We start from the raw sequence: 18,182 nt of genomic DNA on the forward strand, positions 1-18,182 counted from the left end.
ATAATGTAAGTCAGCAACAAATGGTTGCTTTAACAAGTACACCTGTGTTCAGTGTGGCCCCGGATGAAAACATGGATATCAATGGCATTCCCCGCTTGGCTGTTTTTGTCAGGTATAGTGACACAGAGGTACACGAGGAGCTGTGTTGTCTTAAACCTATGTATGGCACCACCAAGGGAGAACACATACCGAAGGCATTCACTGACCATTTTGAGAACAGACATGGGAAAGATTTTTGCAATTACAACAGATGGTGCTCCTGCTATGGTAGGAAAAAGCAAGGGTTTTACTAAGATGGTTGAGGATAAAATTGGGCACCCCATTCTGAAATTGCACTGCATAGTTCATCAAGAAAATTTATGTGCCAAGATCTCGAGCTCTGATCTCAACAGGGTGATAACTACTGTTACAAAAGTAGTAAATTTTCTTGTTGCACACACTCCTCTTACGCACAGGCAGTTTCAAGCTTTCCTTGAAGAGGTGGACAGTGTGTACAAAGATATACCGTTGCACTGCAGTGTTAGGTGGTTAAGCTGTGGGAACATATTGGAGAGATTTGTGGAATGCTTTGATGAAACCCAAATTTTCTTATTAGAAAAAGGCCAAGACTATCCTGAGCTGGAGGACAGATTGGACTGTGAAACTTACGTTTCTCTCAGACATCACCAAAACTCTAAATGACCTCAGTCTTCTCTTGCAAGGCGCAGGAAAAACAGTGATGGATTTGTATGATACTTGGAAGGCATTTGTTGCAAAGCTTGCAGTTTACTCAACAGATATAAAAACTGGTTCTTTCCGTTATTTCAAAAACTTGAAGAACTTATCTGCAATTTATCCTGTCAATACTACTAATCTTCAGTTGTACATGCAAGAATTGGAGTCTGAGTTCTCAACCAGATTTCAAGATTTCCAACACATGGACCCAGTGTTTTAATTTTTAATCAGATCAGACACCTTTAAATACAGTGACTTGGATGCGACTTTCTTTAAATGGATGGAAACTGAGGAGTTGGAAATGCAGTTAATTGACTTTAATGCCTCATCATTGTGGTCAGCTAAATTTAAAGATCTTCGAGAAATACTGGAAACTAGTAAAAATGATCATGCAGCCTCCATTTTAAGGTCCTGGACATCACTGCCTGATAAATTAAATTGCAAGAAGAAAGTAGCTTTTGCACTGCTATCAGCATATGGATCCACATATCAACGTGAGCAGATAAGGTCACACATGAAGCACATCCTCAGGCCCCATCGCAGCAGGCTTACAGCGGATCACTCTGAGGGTTGTGTGAAACTCATGGTGTCCAAATATTCACCTGAAATTTCAACTTTGGCCTCTGGTAAGCTGGCCTCTGGTAAGCAAGGGCAAGGATCGCATTGATATGGTGAGGTATCTTGAAATATGATATTTTTGTTACAAAGAATACTAAATGCAACAAAATTATTACATTTATGTTATGCATGTTCAGGAAAATACATTATAATTAAAATGGTCACTACATACTGTACAATTATGATTTTAATTTTCCTATATAGTGCTAAAAAAATAACTGGCACGCAAGGTAGCAAAAGAAATGGTATTAATTATCAACTGGCACAGTGTGTTCAAAAGGTTGCCGACCCTTGGTCTACCATATCGCGCATTTTTTCCTTCACTGATACTTGTTATCCATACTTGGCCTCCATTAAGGAAGACAATCCCTATCATACATTTAGGCCTCCATTAAGGAAGACAATCCCCTCATACATTTAAACATCCAAAATTATTCCTCTGCTTTCCTAACCTTTTGCATATTCTGTACCTTTTTGTTTTCCTTGCTTTACCTATTTTCTCAACATACCATTATCTTGTACATTTACTCCCAAATACCTAAATGAATAAACCATTTTCATTCTTCCACCATCAATTTTAACATTAACTTCTCCATCTTCTTGATTTCTATTTACTTTTGTGTGAGCTTGTGGGAAAGCAATCGGTCTCACAAAGTAGAAAAAAAAAATCGTACTTTTGTCTCTCTTACCAGGAGAAGAATGGATACGAGGTAATTACAGTCTTGCACCAATGAGAATTATGAATAACTAAATACTGATAACTATGTTGATATAGCACACTGACAATAGAAAAAGAGTGCAGACAAAATGTGACTGTAACCATAAGTAAACCCAAAGGGTGTGATTTAATCTATTTAATTTACAGTGCACACATATACCTGTATTTGCATAGAGCCATGTATGAGGGCAGAAACTTTATATAGAGAACAATCTATTGCATGGGTCTGTAAGAAGTTTGTAAGATAAACTCTGAAAGGATCCAAAATTTTTAAGCACACCAAGTCTCAAAAGTATCTATATTTTTGTTACATGTTTCACTCACTGAAAATCTAGTAACCATTAGCAACTCAATTAATTGCTGTGAAACCAGAATTAACATTCCCTAAAATTATTTCCCATTAAGAAAAGTACTAATCTGCTATATTTCTACTGTCTTCCATTATCATTATTGAGTGTTATTGTGCTTCAGGACCCCACTTGATCTGGTTATAAAAAAATAAATCTGGATCTAGCTATTAAAAACATGTATGATGACAATACTGTGTAACTCCAATATGGTTTTTAGACAGACACATGCATACTGTATTCAGTCACTCCTGCACTGCTGCATACAACTGGGGTGTTGAATTTTTATCACCTTAGTGTTACAGTAATATGATTGAAAAAGTCTGCTAAATTTACTGAATATTTTTTCTAACATGAGAATGGAAGGCAAGCAGTCAGCAGATAAAATAAATTGATTAATTAAAATTTGAAGTAACCGATTTACAATTTCATTGCTCAAGCATGAAATCAACTTTTTATATCAGCAATGAAAATGGTGAATTTCATGTGAATCAGTAGGCCTTGTAACACTTCACTGTTTGTTGGCCAAAAAAGCAGAACTTTCTTTAATAAAAAAAAAAGGTTAATAGGAAAATGATGTTTCAAAATGAAGCCTATGTTTATAAGAGTTCTATTTCTTTTATAAGTCACCTATATCAATATATCCATTTTGACAGCTAGTGAGTGTGACACAATGTCAATCACTAATAATAGATCATTTGATTGCCTTGCCCAAATAACACAAGTTGTTTTGATTAAAAGAGACTTAAGAATTAATGTAACTGATTCTTACAGGATTACTTGTTACATTATGCACAATAAATTAATTATGCCTGTAAACTTATTCAATGAGTTGAAAAAAAATGAATTATAGCAGTAAAAAAAAAATCTTGCATAATGAACAGCTCTCGTGTTCTACCAAACTCTTTGAACATTCAAAAAAATTTTTTTAAGTAAAATCTAAACGCATAACAGGACCCAGATATTCCATATGGTTCTGACACTGATGAGTCACATAACAAAATTGTCTCGCTTCCCAGTTTGTTTAGAACAATATGTTAAGAATTTGTACCCTATACTTTTGAGGTCTGCTCTGCCTCATCTTAAAAGACTTTTTGGTGTCTGTTACATAAAAAATACAGGGATAAACGTGGGGGGTTCCATTTCATGAAAAATAAAAGGAGCAAGTTTTTCACCAATGAGAATAAAAATAAGACTACCATAAATATATACTGGTATTTTTTATGGCCACATTGGCATCCTAACTTTTCTGAATATGCTTCCAAAGGAAAGCCTCGAGTCTAACGAAGAAAACAAACTCTCCCTTCTTTTGTAAGATTTGAACTGATACAGTGGTTAGAGTGAGGCTACTGGTAACCTATGCAACAAATTAGCAGAAATTTCACACTAACCATCAAGCAATAGAGGGCTGCTTCATTTATTTTCCCTTTGAATTTGAGGCTTTCACTCAACCATTTATTAAAAACCCAGCAATTTCTAAACACCATAAATAGGGTTACAAATGATTACCTGTCAAGTTTACATCATAATACCCATATCCCCTGATCATTATTAGGAAGCCTGACAAAACCACCAAGTTAAAGTATTTAACTCAATTACATGATCCCAGATATTGTACATACCTTCAAATGCATACATTGCTCGACAAGTTCCTATGATTGGTAGAGGTTCTGCATCATAAAACTCAGCATTATCATCATCTGGTCCATCAGGTTGGTCGTACGTGTCCGAGCCCGGCAGGGAGTTGTGACTAAGGCCGATACCACTCTCCGGACTATGAGACGAGCTGAATTAGTGGAAGATAATTGTTAGCACACACACAAGCCAAGCAAACACAAGCCAAACCAACAGAAAAGTTTCCAGTACTGAATTCATGTCATATTCCAATGGGAAATCCTCTAAAGCAACACTACAAACTTTACACCAATCCACATATTACCTTGCCTTCTTAGAATTTTGTGAAACTTGACTACCCTTAAGTTCAATTGTTGTAGTTCAACTGATATTCAATTGAACTGAAAATAAACATTCTGAATTCAGTAATGTAAATCAATTCCAGCCAAACAGCACAGGAATGCAATATAAATCAAAATGCCAAGATTATCAAAAATACAAAAAAAGTTAGCTGCAAAAAATAATAAAACAAAAATTTGATAAAACCTGTTAGGACATAACAAACTGCAATTCCCTCAAGGGTACATGTTCCTTTACATGTAGCTAAAGACAAAATAAAATGCCCCATATTTCATTTTAAGGAGAGGGCCATGATGTTAAAACTATAAAGTTTTATCATCAATAGTGATACAAAATTCTTGTTTATCTCAAGCCAAGCATTCTCCTTGGAATCTCTCAAAATTGAACAGACCATCAAAGGGTTAAAGATCACACGACTATCCATTTGTACAAAGTTCCGCCTAGCACTTATTTCCTTAGGGAATTACAGTATCATCAGATTTGCTACAATTCAAAAGACTCCAACTTCAAAATAGCTTTAGAATATTGTTCCTCATTTATGCACTGAAAAGTCAGTGCACTATCAACATGCTCAAGTATTAGACCTACTCTTCAACTACAGACACATGGCCCCACCAGAGAATACCTAAAAATATTCGTATTCACTTTTACTAGCTATCTGATAACCAAGGAAAAAACATTAACCTAAAAAAAGAAATAATCATGGCAGTCACAGCAATACAAGTTCAAGAGGTAGCTAACACAAGGGCATTAGGTTCAAATGACCTACACTTCACCCATATAGAAAACTGAAAAATATGCCTAAAAGCTTGATACCACCAAATTATACAGTCCTCAAAAGGCAATTCCACAAAACCTATAATTTCAGATTACAAGAAAGCAAAACCTGAAAGTTAAACTACCAATAGTCCTTTTCAAAACAACCTCGTCACTGACTGTGGACTGTGGACATACAATTTATGCAGTCTCTTTTAAGTACATTTCCAGGCCATGAATTAACTATGAAAACATTTTGTGCTAACAAGAAAAGGATTCCAATTATCCCTTCCATAACAAAATGGGGAGAAAATATAAGGAAAATTTATGCAACCTGAGATTGGTACACTGTTGGACACAAGATACTCATGTAAACAAAGGTAAATTTTTTTTTCACATTTAAATGTACGAAAAAAAAAAAATGCTGACTCCCTGAAGGCACTAAATAGAATACACATACAAATGAATGGGTAATCAAAGCACTGTAACAAGAGGTGACTGCTAATGCTTTACTCAGAAGGGGAAAAGGAAGACTGTTTGAAAGCCTCTGTGTATTTAAAGGCAACTGTAAACCATTCACCTTAATGCTCTCAATATTACTCAAGTTTTTTTATTTTATACACCTAGGCATTAAAGACAAAAACATGAGCTACCAACTCTACTTCGGACCTAAAGCAAAAGATTCTATGTTTTAGACCTGAAATCCAAATGTTATAACAAGTTCCTAATACTCCAGAGCCAACAGATAGCAATGGAAGAGAGAGAGTTACATTGTGGATTTATTTTTGAGATAGGTCTGTATTTGATTTAGGATTATTACTGTTAAACAGTAGTTTCATAAGGTGATCGAGTCACATATCTGGACTCTTCAAAGGGTTCACCCAAAGGATGTTCTACAATGAGAGGTGAAAATTGAAGCAAGTTTAAAGTTTCAGAACAACTAGGTGGAAAGAGACCAAAGGGAATGGATGGAAAGTAAAAGGCAGAAAGTAATGAAAATGAGACATTAAAAAGAATATTTAGTACCATTTACAGTTGGTAAAAGACATTGTAAACTGTGAACCACCAAAGAATATGATTTCTGAAAAGACAAATTCATAAATTGGCAATTCAGAATATGGAATATCACTGTAATTTCTTTGTAAAAACTATCAAATACAATTTAAACCTTAGTCTGTCGAATAATCACAAGTACGTACTATCACCATCATCATTTATGTAAATATTCAACAGTCAGAAGAAACTTTAACTAGATAATGCAAAAATATTACTTGAACAAATCTCCCAATTATTTTGATCAAAATCTTTTGCTCTCAGAATCGCAATGTCTAAATATACATGTCGAGTAACCGGTCATGTAATTTAGAAGCAAATCCAAGGGTTAAGTCAGTTCTCATATTTATTATCCTAAAAGTTTTAAACATACTAAGCTCTGCATACCTGAAGCCAAATTCTTTTCCTTTGTGAAAAAACCTTGCAACCTATCTATGTCCCAATAAACCAATAATGTGCTTATTTTGTACTTTGCTAACACACTTATAATTTACAAAGCTTTATATTAGGTTGAATGTAGTAATCTTATGACTGCTGCTTATGTCATTTTGGAAATTAATATATCTTGTTTTTAGTGCCTTTTTACAAAGTAAATATTTGTAGGTAAATTCTGAAATATCCTTTACTTATGTACTGCAAAGCAATCAATCAGTGGCTGATTTAGCACAATCTCAAAATACTGTACGTGAAACCCATAAATAAAATGGAGCACAGCAATTTAAAAGAAAATCCTGTCTACTGAATGAGATACACACTGCTATTCACTATGAAAGCCATTAAAACAAAACAAAAAAAAACTTCTATTTACAAAAATTTCTAACCACTAACCACACAAATATATTGGGGGGAAAAGTGTAAATTGTTTGTGTATGTCTATGTTTGTGTTGAAGCATAGTAAAGAAACCAGGAAAAGACCCATACCAAATACATCCATCATAAGCAAGCCTAACTATGATTACATAATCAAGCTCCCAACACACAGTCCACCACAAATCATAAGTACTGCCACTGTCATAGCAAGCCATCTATAGCCTTCCTAGGGACTCCCATTACCTAAGTATGATTGGGAAGTGACATTCAAACAAGTAATTAGTGTGAGATACTCAATTAAAAAATCCCAAACAGCAACTACTGCACTTAGTCCATGCATTCAACCAATACCAAAAAATTAAATCAAACTGTGAGTGTACACTTAAAAGTCAATAGCAAGGCAATTAGAATAGTTAACAACACCTCAGTAAGATATTCTTAATTAAAAATATGAAGAGAGAACACTAAATATGAGACTTCCATGCATCTTGTAAAAAGTAAAGATAAAAAATTCTACTAATAGGTAATACTGTAATAGATACATTAATCTAGTAATCATCAAATAAAACAGTAATATACATTCAATTTTTAGAATGAGATATACAGGCAATATGCATTTTCTCATAATAGGTAGTATAGGAATGCCTAAGAATTAAATGCATCAGAAATACAAAATACAGTACACTGAAATACCAACACCAAAAAATCAAAAGCCAGGTTGACCTTACACCATAGACATGGCAAACACACGTTTTGTGATTGCAGGTTAAATCTTAAATGATTGCAAGCCATAAGGAGGTAAACATTATCTTACTGTACTTGAAATTTTCTTACAATCTTCTTGACAGTATACTTTAAAATAAATTGTTCATTATTAGTAAACCTCAACTTACTGAATCTTAGTTTAGTAAGCTTTTTCAGACAAAAAAAATATAATTTAGCAAAGTGTTTCCAAAAAAGACCAAATTAAGAAGAGAAAATAAAAAGACATTTTTGATCCCATTAATCCTTCATCAAAAATTAATATTTGAAATAAAATTTCCATCAGCATTAATTTTACTCTTACTTAAACTAGTGAAGGGGTAGTCTCTTACAAAGTGACAGCGGTTGGTTTAAATTAAAACAGCTATATGCCAGCACAGAACCTTGTCATAAATCAGTCAGTCTCTCTCTCTCTCTCTCTCTCTCTCTCTCTCTCTCTCTCTCTCTCTCTCTCTCTCTCTCTCTCTCTCTCTCTCTTTTAAAAGATACCAGGAAGTTGAGGGTTTACTTTAATAAGCTTTGTGCTTTATTAAACAAATGTACATCCCAAGACTTTACTGAATAGCAAGACTCCACTTGACTTTGTAACTAAGCATCCAAAATGCATGTTTGCCAGCTGTGAAGATGAGTGCAGAACTGACCCCTGAGAGCTAATGGGGTCAGGGGGATTCGTTTTGTTGCCCTCCCCTGTTGTGGTAGTGGTGGTGGTCGTGGCCAAAGTGGAGATGGCCACTCGATGTAAGGAGGAAGTGGTTGTAGTAGTGGCAGTGGATGAGGAGGGTGGGTTTGTGCACACTGATGAATCAGAAGCTGACCGGGAGAGAGACTCATCGCTGAGAGAGGTGCGATGGGAAGTGACTGAGGAGCGAGGTGAAGCCCCTCCATTATGATGAGGAGACATGACGTTGCTGTGGTGTCGTGCCAAAGAATTTGGCGTAGAAGGTCCTCCTGATGTGGCCCCTCCTGTGCCAAGTGTATCAACGTCTTCCAACAGACTCTGATACCGCTGGAGGTCAGCACGAAGCTTTTCAATCTTCTGGCAGGAATCAGTAAGCTGACCTGTAATACTCATTGGGTCACCAAGAGATGGATTTCCTTCGTACACTTCTTTCATTTTCAGCAAGCCATCCCTGGAAAAGACAAATCATGCCATAAAACAAAATTAATAAATGTGAATTTTCTTCCTTAAATATGTTTAGCATAACAAAATTACATATAAATTTTCGAATGAGACTAAACAGACGAAAATTTATAAACTGTTGATTAAATTTTAAAGTTAGAAATATAAGGACCACCAGAATGGATGCGTGTTACATGGTACTTGAGGCAAAGCCCATAAACTGGCACTTAGAGGGCCACTCAGTGATATAATGAAAAAAAATCAAGTAAATGTTGGGGTGTATATGATAACTGGGCATGTTTTGTTAGATTTTAGAATATATTGGGGGAGGGGGGAGTCTGTTTAACAAACCTGTACATACAATGAAGGGAAATAACAAGAGAGATATGAAGAAAAGTCATGACATATAAGGAGAAGGATGATAACATATACCATTAAGCATCAAGTAAATAAAATGATTGTTTTACCTTTTATCTCAGAGAAGGAAAAGGAGAGGCAAGTATAAGAAAAGAAGAAATACAAGTATAAAATAAGAGAAAAACATAATCAACCTTGCAGCTGTTTCCTGGTGGAGCTTTGTTGTGACGTCATCAATGCGTTGTTGGATACGTTTCTTTCTTTGATTAGGGGGCAAGTCATTGAAATCCTCCTTTTCAGAGAAAGAGAAATTATTCTGCAAAAGAAAAGTACTTTCGTGAATGAAGAGAAAATAAGACAGGTTTTGCTCTTGTAGTTCTTCGTGTGTGTTATTCACACTGTTAATTACACAATAATGGGAGACAATCAATATTTTCTGATGCAAAGAAGAAAATGGTAATTCAAACAGTTTATTAACAATGGCAAAAGTACCTTACCTCATTAATCAACTTATCAATTTTATTTTTAAGCATATCTCCCATTCCTAAAAGGCAAACTAGGCAACAGGTTGATTGCAAATTGGGCTTATGTTGGTAATTGTAAAGCAAATAACAAGGAAATTCTACAAAGTAAAACTAAGTTTGACTTTCAACAACACCAAGTCACTTGTGATCGACTTCTTACCATTCATAAATTTAGTTTACTATTAAGTGACTAACCTGTAACCCTATAACCCCCATATCAAAATATAAGGGAATAGTTTGACATTGACATAAACATAAAACTAAACATAAATAAAAGGTAAAATCATTTGTGGCCACATGTAATGTGATCTGACAGGCAGACATAAGCATGAAAAAGTGTCATGATTCTTTTTCTATAAACAACAAAAATCTAAAACTGTAACTATCACAAGAAATGCATTTGATTAATAGCTTAATTGAAAATACCATACCCACAAGTATATATTCATTAGGGAGTCCAAGTTTATTTTTAATTTCCATAAAAACTATCTCATGTTTAGCTCTCTCTAGTCAGAGCTATCATTTACATATTTGCTCTTATACTTAGATTAATCTGTCAATAAACTATTTATAGGGCTGTTTCCTTTCCAAAGGAAAAAGAATGGCACATTTTGTACAATAATATCTCGAAAGAAAATTAATTTCCTTTTACCATTTCCAATTGATCAGAAAGTTAAACTTCAATTTGAAACAGTTATACTGTATGTGCTGCATAACAAAAGAATTTTCCCCCTTTGAAATTACAAATTTTAAATAAATTTATATTTTTCATAACTAACAAACTAGATAAGATGATCATACTGTACTTACTAGATATGGAAACATCATTATATATGAACATATAGTTTGAAAAGCACTAATTTGAAAAGGCCTAGCACATACTAACCACATTCAGAGTTATACTAACACATTCAGAGTAACTTTAGTTTACCGTCATATAAAATAAAAATGCAGAATTCTGAGTTTGAATAAAATAAAGTGGTTATTGCATCAGTTTCAATGCAATTTCTCTACGTCAAAAGATACAAGAAGTCTTACAATTAAAAAAATTTTTTAAATTCTTTTATTCAGTTATAATTAAAATGTTTACTTTTAACTGGGATTAAACGTTTTCCTGTAAGACCCACAATTTTTCTACTGTACTTTGATCTTCCAAGATCAATATAAAGTAAAATGTAAGATTACCTCATTAAAATGGCCTGTGAAATTAATTTTCATAACTAATATAATTATAAATATTGAACATACATCATTTAACTCTAAATATTTATGTGAATTTTCCTGCATAATGTTTCCTTAGAAATTGTTTAACTAAAATACAGACCACACACAACACTGACAATCCTGAAAAAGTATTGTTATATAAACAGGTTAGAGGTAGCTAAGATATTTACAAATATTCCAGTGCAAAAATGATTTGAGCAAAAAAAAAAAAACATGCAACAAATCAGCATAATCTAGCATACAAAAGCAAACTTAGCAAGTTGTCCTGATTTTGTTCATCAGCGAAAGCTTATAAATGAAGCCTGACTTCAAACATCCAACTTAAACACCTAAACCTATATTATATTTGAAAGATGTCATATTTTTGTTTGTAAAATATTTCTTGCTTTGAGTAATAAGAAATATTTTAAATATTAATCAATCTTACATCAAAGTAATGGAACAATTGTACTGAATTTCCAAAGAAAACACAAGACTCTGGAATAATCAGTAAATTATATTGTGTTCAGCAGTTGATAAGACAGAGCCAACCGATTCATGTGTAGTGTTTGAATTTCAGTTGACAAATAAATGCCAAAGGGTCACGAACAAACAAACAGTCAGTAACACGCCTTGAAAGATGTCTTCCATGAGTAAAACTCGTCTACTCAAGCCTTGGAAGAATTTGAGCATGTCACTAAAATATAGTAATTAATCATTTTCACTTTCAACATGTCCCTACCCCTATCTTGAATCCGAAAAAAAGAAGAAAAATACATGAATCACATCAATATACTGAAATAAGAGAAAATATTTTCATGTTAACCGTAATAACTCAATAATTCACTGTATTAACTCAATAATTTCCCACGTTCTGTAACATTTGGGTGTTATACTAATAAAAAAAAAGATGACCATTGAACTACTGCTTCTCTTTAGCCTGTATCCTATATACTTTCCTGCTAAACCACATATACATTATTGGAAACTGCAGTCCCTACAAGAAGGTGAATTTCTCTGGCACAAGAGACACCAAAATTTGTCACCAAAAGTTCTTCAGTAACGATTCCTGAAAATACTTACTGGTTTGAATATTGTTTTATGGAAAGTCTTGTATTATTCAGTTAGTTTCCATTCACAAAATCCATTTATTCAATTGTTACCATTTTTTCCCATGTAAATTGGCTATCTTTTTGGGGAGGCTGTATTATCCTCATCCATTCAAGCACTAACCTCCCAGACCTTATGGAGGGTCTTTGAGAAAATACACGCCTATATGAACAAAAACTTAATCCTTACTTTTCTCAGACTGCTTTTTAGAGATGAATGTAACACAGGAGCTATTAACAGGACATAAAGGGTCATCTTTTAAATCTCTACACTTTTTGAAAACAAAAGCCTTTGACAAGCAATAAAAATGCTGGGAATGCATCGCACATCATTCTTTCCTTCATAGCAATACTATCCTCTACTTGGATATCAATATAAGATACAAGGATATTGAAAAGCTTTTATACAATGATGGTAAAAAACATCTATAGAGATATGAGAGTTCTAATCTATGGATGTGACAGCCATCTGACATATATGTCAAAAAAATTATCTACAGATACCAGTAAACTTTAATAATGAAGAACCTTTATACAAGTTATGGCTATGGCTGCCTGCAGTTACCAGTATTGTAGTATTTTCTATCTTTTGCTCTGCAGTATCTAAAGATATTCTAAATTCAAATATTCCTGTAAGCTTAACTAAAAGGATTTTGTATTTTACATGCATATTTACATTTAATGTGAGACAGAAACTCACTGACTAACAATTTTGCAGTTTATGTTACCAAACTGTTACTGCTACACAGTAATATAAATATGCCACTAACATTGTATTGATATTAAAACCCAGTCTTAACCCCAATCATGCTCTGAAATCAAGAAATTTCATTAGAAATATTGCATATCTCCCAGTGCTGTACTGTAAGCTGGGTACACATAAAGAAATATTAGTGTCAGATTAAACCTTGTAGATAATGACAAGACCATAACACAAGCAACATAATGTCAATAAATTTCAAGTTAACAATGGTGATGCATAATTTTCATCACATGGTCGTAAGTGCTCTAATATACCATATTATCTCAAAAAGCCCTAATTTTATGCTTTATCATATTTTTATTAGTTTTGCACTACATTTGCTTACTAAAATGTAATACTTCAACGATTAGGCTGGAAATAACTGTGGACTTTGGAAAACATGGACAAGTATTTTACATATGACGAGGACTTACTGAAACTTGCTTAAAAGAAAATATATTCTTTAAAAAAATTATAGCTTTGACTTGAAAACTGCAAAGAATTCTGGCCAGAAAATAGACAAAAGAAATCAAACCGACCAAAATATTGCAAATACATAACATAGTGTATAATTTGTTTAAACAACATGTACAATAAAGACCAATCAATTAAGCCTATTCCTTCTACATCAAATCATGTTTCTCCTACAACTGTCCCCATAAAGGGGTAAAGCGTGCCTTGTGTCCCCCACTGTAGATGGTAAGAAGGCTCTTTTCATTGTCCTTTTAGCCCCAGCTGCAATGCTTTCAGCTTTATACTTTTTAACTTCTTCCTTTGCTCTCTTCCCATACATAGCCGTCCAACTTCATTAACTCTACCTTGTTCTTATCTTCACCTTTCATTTAAAAATAAAGTCACTGGGTGAGACCTATGAGTCTATAAATGTGACATACTGGTCTCAGTAAATTAATCTACTAAGGAAAATTCAATATTTTTGCATCAAAATTACCCATAACCTATACTATAACATAATAAACATTAGTGTTTTATACAAATTTTTCTGTCTAAACTAGTGTGTGGCTAGATATGAACTTTACCAGTACAGTATAAGTAAATAACAAAGAGTAAGGAAGAAAAAAAAAATGAAGTAATATTATGGCTTGTTTTTAAGTCTGAGTTATTTATACCTGGGAGAACTAATACTGGTAATTTGCAATTAGTGAATGCCAATGTATATACAGTTCAACCCTTTATGCATATCAGTCACTAACTGCAAGAAAAATAATTTAACATCTAAATTCCTGGAAAGATAATTATCCTTCAGACGAGATTTCCAAACAAGTCAGAGCAGCAGCAGAAGCAGAATCATCTCAAGCACAGCCAAGCAAAAAATAACAAAACCAAACAAACAAAAAAATTCAAAACCTCATAAGCTCTTCAGCTGCAGAGTAATGCAGTTTCATACTTACACCAGTGGTGGGTTGAGCCGAAATGCAGTGAACGCCACCCAAAAACCAGAGCCCAAAACCACCACACCCAAGAACACACAGAGAGGGAAATCATATTTGTTAATGCTAATTCCAGTGCAGGCAAATCACAGGAGTTCAATATTCAATAATGCATATTCCATGGGGTGAATCATTAGGGTAGTCGATTTCTAATACTTCGAATTACCAGTAATTATTGCTATAACCAAGGAGTTGCAGACAAAATATAGGCTTCTGTATAACGGCAGTACTATAAAAGTACAAAAGATATCATAAAAGATAATCATACCAGGGCAGGGCTGGATCTCATAATAAAAGGGAAAAGTAAATATAATATGATACGGTATAGTATTAAAAAAAATATTTTTGAGTATTGATGTCAATTCCCCACACCTAGTATACCCTTGCAATGATAATGCAAAGTTAATTTAAAAATTTAAAATTTTTCCATTTTTATTTTTAAACTTCATATGCATTAATACATTTATATAGCATCACCAAATTTAGTATATTAAAAAACCATGGGCCTGGATAAAATTTACAGTTCAAGGTAATAAAACAAAATAGCATCATTCAAAACAGCCAAAAGTAAATGCTCGGTCGTGAACCATCTTTTCACAAAACCTCAAAGCGTATGTGGCTAAATAATATCGCACATCATTGTTGAAAGAAACAAAAACCTTTCAAATTTTGTAGTTAAGCATCAAAAGTATCTTACAGCTCTAGCAAGAAATTATATGGATCATGTACTAAATAGTTTTAAGTTTTTGCATTCTCTACTGTGCTGATTAAATACATAGCTTCCTCCTACAGTTTCAACGGCCAAAACCTGCACTGTAGTGTTTGGGACATCGACAAAAAAGTCATCCACAGTTCTATTCTAGCATTAAAGAATGTTTAGCTGAACAATGTTAAACATAATGACATTTACTCTGTAATATGATAATGCTGTTTAACATTATTATAGGCAGGATGATTTTATAATTGTAGTATTTCTGATTACTATAATATTTCAGTTAATGCAATAACTTCAATTTACTGCACAGTACAGACAAAACCATCATTTACAAAGGAAAATAATGATTTTTCAATTTTTTGATCACTTCTCAATTTTTTTAATCACTTCTCAACACAACTGACTGAAGCATTTAAATAACACAATACAGCACTGGCCATGCAAGTTCAAGAGAGAGCTATGCAAGTGATTTTATCATTTTACAGACCTTTCATCAAATATCATGCAGTGCTATAAAGCCAAAAAAATTAACTTGTAAAATAAATTATAAAACTAATGTACAATAAAAAAAAATGAGTGTCACTGGTAAAATAATACAAAAATAAATAATGCAATGTGAATGAAATTGAACAAGATTGTAATACCATGATCTGGTTGAGGTTAAATAGGCTACATATGGCATCAATCTGCAAAAAAACATAGCATAATCAACACTTAAGAACTAATACCAGATACATTATGGCCCAGATAAAAAACTAAACAAAGGCACTGACAATTCTCTCTCTTTTTGGGGGAATACTCTTCTAAAAAATGACCATGTTGTTTTCACTACATATGACAGCCAAATCTTATGTTACAGTAGTCTGAAAACCTTTATGATACTTAGGAACACTACTTCATGGGGAAACTATGTAATAATAAACATTATTGGTGTAGTTTCTCATAATGTGCAGAAGGACATCTTTAACTTAAAGTCTAACATTGTCTGCGAGGACATAATAAAAATATTTCTGATTCCTCCTACCTTCAGTGAACTGCATTTTTACCATCAACTACTTCAAACTGCTGTGGGATTTTAAATTTTTGACACTCATAAATCTGGGAAACAGAATCAGAAGACCCTTCATTCATTGAGGGCAAGATATTTATCTTCACAACGTAGGCTATCATGAGAAATCAACTCCCCCCTTCTGATAAAGCTTCACTGCAAAAGCTCTTGTCAAACAAATTTAAGGAGTGTGATAAACTGAGCTGCACATTATATTTTCTAATTCCAGGGACATTAAATTAATAATCTACCAAGTAAACAAATATGAATAGTACTGTATATATGTCAAGGTATATAAAACAAATGGATAATAAAATCAAATCCACAAGGAATTCAAGAATCTGTAAAAAATGGGAACAACAAAGGTGTACAAAATAATTTCTTCTACAAATGGTAACAAACTGTAATGTTTATTTCCAATGCATTTCAATCTGAAATGTGTTTTACATTCATGAAAATGCTTTTATACCTTACGGGGTAAATGTAAAAACAAATGTGCAACCACTCCTGATATGGTGGCAACTCAGCTCTATCAAAAGTTAATCTAGTTTTACCTGATAATAATGAGGGCAATGCCAAATAACATTTTTTTTCTCTTTATATACTGTATCAAAAAGGAAAGCAATTTTGTTATTTAGCAAAAAATATATAATAAATATCGAAGAGGGCATAGAAGCTTGGTTTAAATTTAATGGTCTTTTAGGGCTCTTATACATGAATGTCTGTTCTTGTAATGATAAATTGTAATTAAATGGATATTTTACTTTATGAAGTGCCATTATGAGTAGAATTTGGTCTTACAAAATATCCTAACTTAAAAGGAATAAAAACTAAACATGAAAAAAAGTGAGCTTTAAAACATTTTTCTGCAAGGGGAACATATTAGCAAAGTAGTCCAGTTCTGGCTCTAAAGAATAACTAAAAATGTGTTTCTGTTCTGAAACCAAAGCAAACTTGAATAACTGAGATGGCAGCAATCACTAAAGGGTTTGACATATTTCACTGTCTGTAAGTAACACTAACAATACTATCATTACTGAAATGTTTCATACCTGCCCATTACTTATAAATAATACTTTTCTCAAAAGATGCCTAGATTATCAAAATACCATCGCTCATAAAAAAAAATGTAGTTGTCTCAGATCCAAAGCTACAATGTATCCAGTACTAGCCACTTTTCACTTAGTAATTTAGATGATAAACAACTCAACAGATGCAAGGTCTTTCTACTGGATGTGTAAAAGTACTTCTAGTAAATTACTTAAGGAAATCTTCTAGAATACCACCACCAAACTAAACAAAGTGTATAAGAGGAAAAGTGACTTATATTTGTGAACCACCTAATTCTAATGAAACCATGCACTGATGCAAAAACACCCACCTTATTTGAGGCAAATATACCAAATAAGCCTCCACGTTTTTTGGCTTTTGCTATTGATAATGTATTTTTCACAGTGTCCTGTCTACTTGGGGTGTTTACTGTAGGGGTCATGTCACCATTCTGCCGCGGCGTGCTAAGGTCATCGAATGGTATGTCGCCTGGTGGCGTGAATCCTGACTTGTATCGTTCTATCACAACTTGGGAATCCTGGAAAAAATTTAATAAGAAACGTAATAAATATGATGTGTAATAACAGGCTCATCAACCACACAGCAATACTAAACAGCATATCCTTCTGCGCTGAATATATTATATTTTATAATGAACGGCTATAACTTTCAGTGATGCCAAACTATAAGAATTCTTATCACTGACAACAGTACAATGAAAAATTGGCAGAAGTGAAATGTGAATAAATCATCCAAAATCTATCTCAGGCATCTGAGAAACACGTGTACTGTACCATTAATACAATATAAACCTGGGATGATCACAGGATGGATGGTAACAAGAATCAGTTTTACAATGACTAACAATAGCTCTCTTAGAACATTAACCAGAAACTGCTAACTTGTGCAACTCATAAACCCTGAGCTGCCCACAGCAGGTGGAACCAACCATCTTAACTTTGTGACAATAAAAAAAAAAAAGTAACTCTTTAAAAAGGCAATAATTTAAGACAAGAATGAGCAAAAGCTGTAAGTAAAATGCTTAGCTGCAAGGCCTTTAACACTTCAAACTCATAATCATTAAATTTATAATGATTATGAGTTTGTAGTGCTA

General features: G+C 33.4%; 1 protein-coding gene across 17 annotated transcripts in view; it reads right to left on the reverse strand.

Moving 5' to 3' along the window:
- The window catches only part of Cip4 (formin-binding protein 1-like Cip4), a 384,908-nt gene that overhangs the window by 4,843 nt on the left and 361,883 nt on the right, over positions 1-18,182 (reverse strand). For 3 of the 17 annotated variants that reach the window (XM_067084633.1, XM_067084634.1, XM_067084630.1), the window contains 4 exons: positions 17,400-17,606; positions 9,424-9,521; positions 8,568-8,882; positions 4,020-4,183 (listed from right to left, as the gene is read on the reverse strand). In XM_067084633.1, coding sequence (XP_066940734.1) covers positions 4,020-4,183; positions 8,568-8,882; positions 9,424-9,521; positions 17,400-17,606 — 784 coding nt within the window. Of the gene's footprint in view, positions 1-4,019; positions 4,184-8,393; positions 8,883-9,423; positions 9,546-17,399; positions 17,607-18,182 lie in introns of all 17 variants that reach the window. The other 14 variants (XM_067084621.1, XM_067084623.1, XM_067084618.1 and 11 more) reach the window with 7 other exon arrangements.

This window comes from Macrobrachium rosenbergii, chromosome 41 (assembly GCF_040412425.1).
Source record: "Macrobrachium rosenbergii isolate ZJJX-2024 chromosome 41, ASM4041242v1, whole genome shotgun sequence".
Classification (NCBI taxonomy): domain Eukaryota; kingdom Metazoa; phylum Arthropoda; class Malacostraca; order Decapoda; family Palaemonidae; genus Macrobrachium; species Macrobrachium rosenbergii.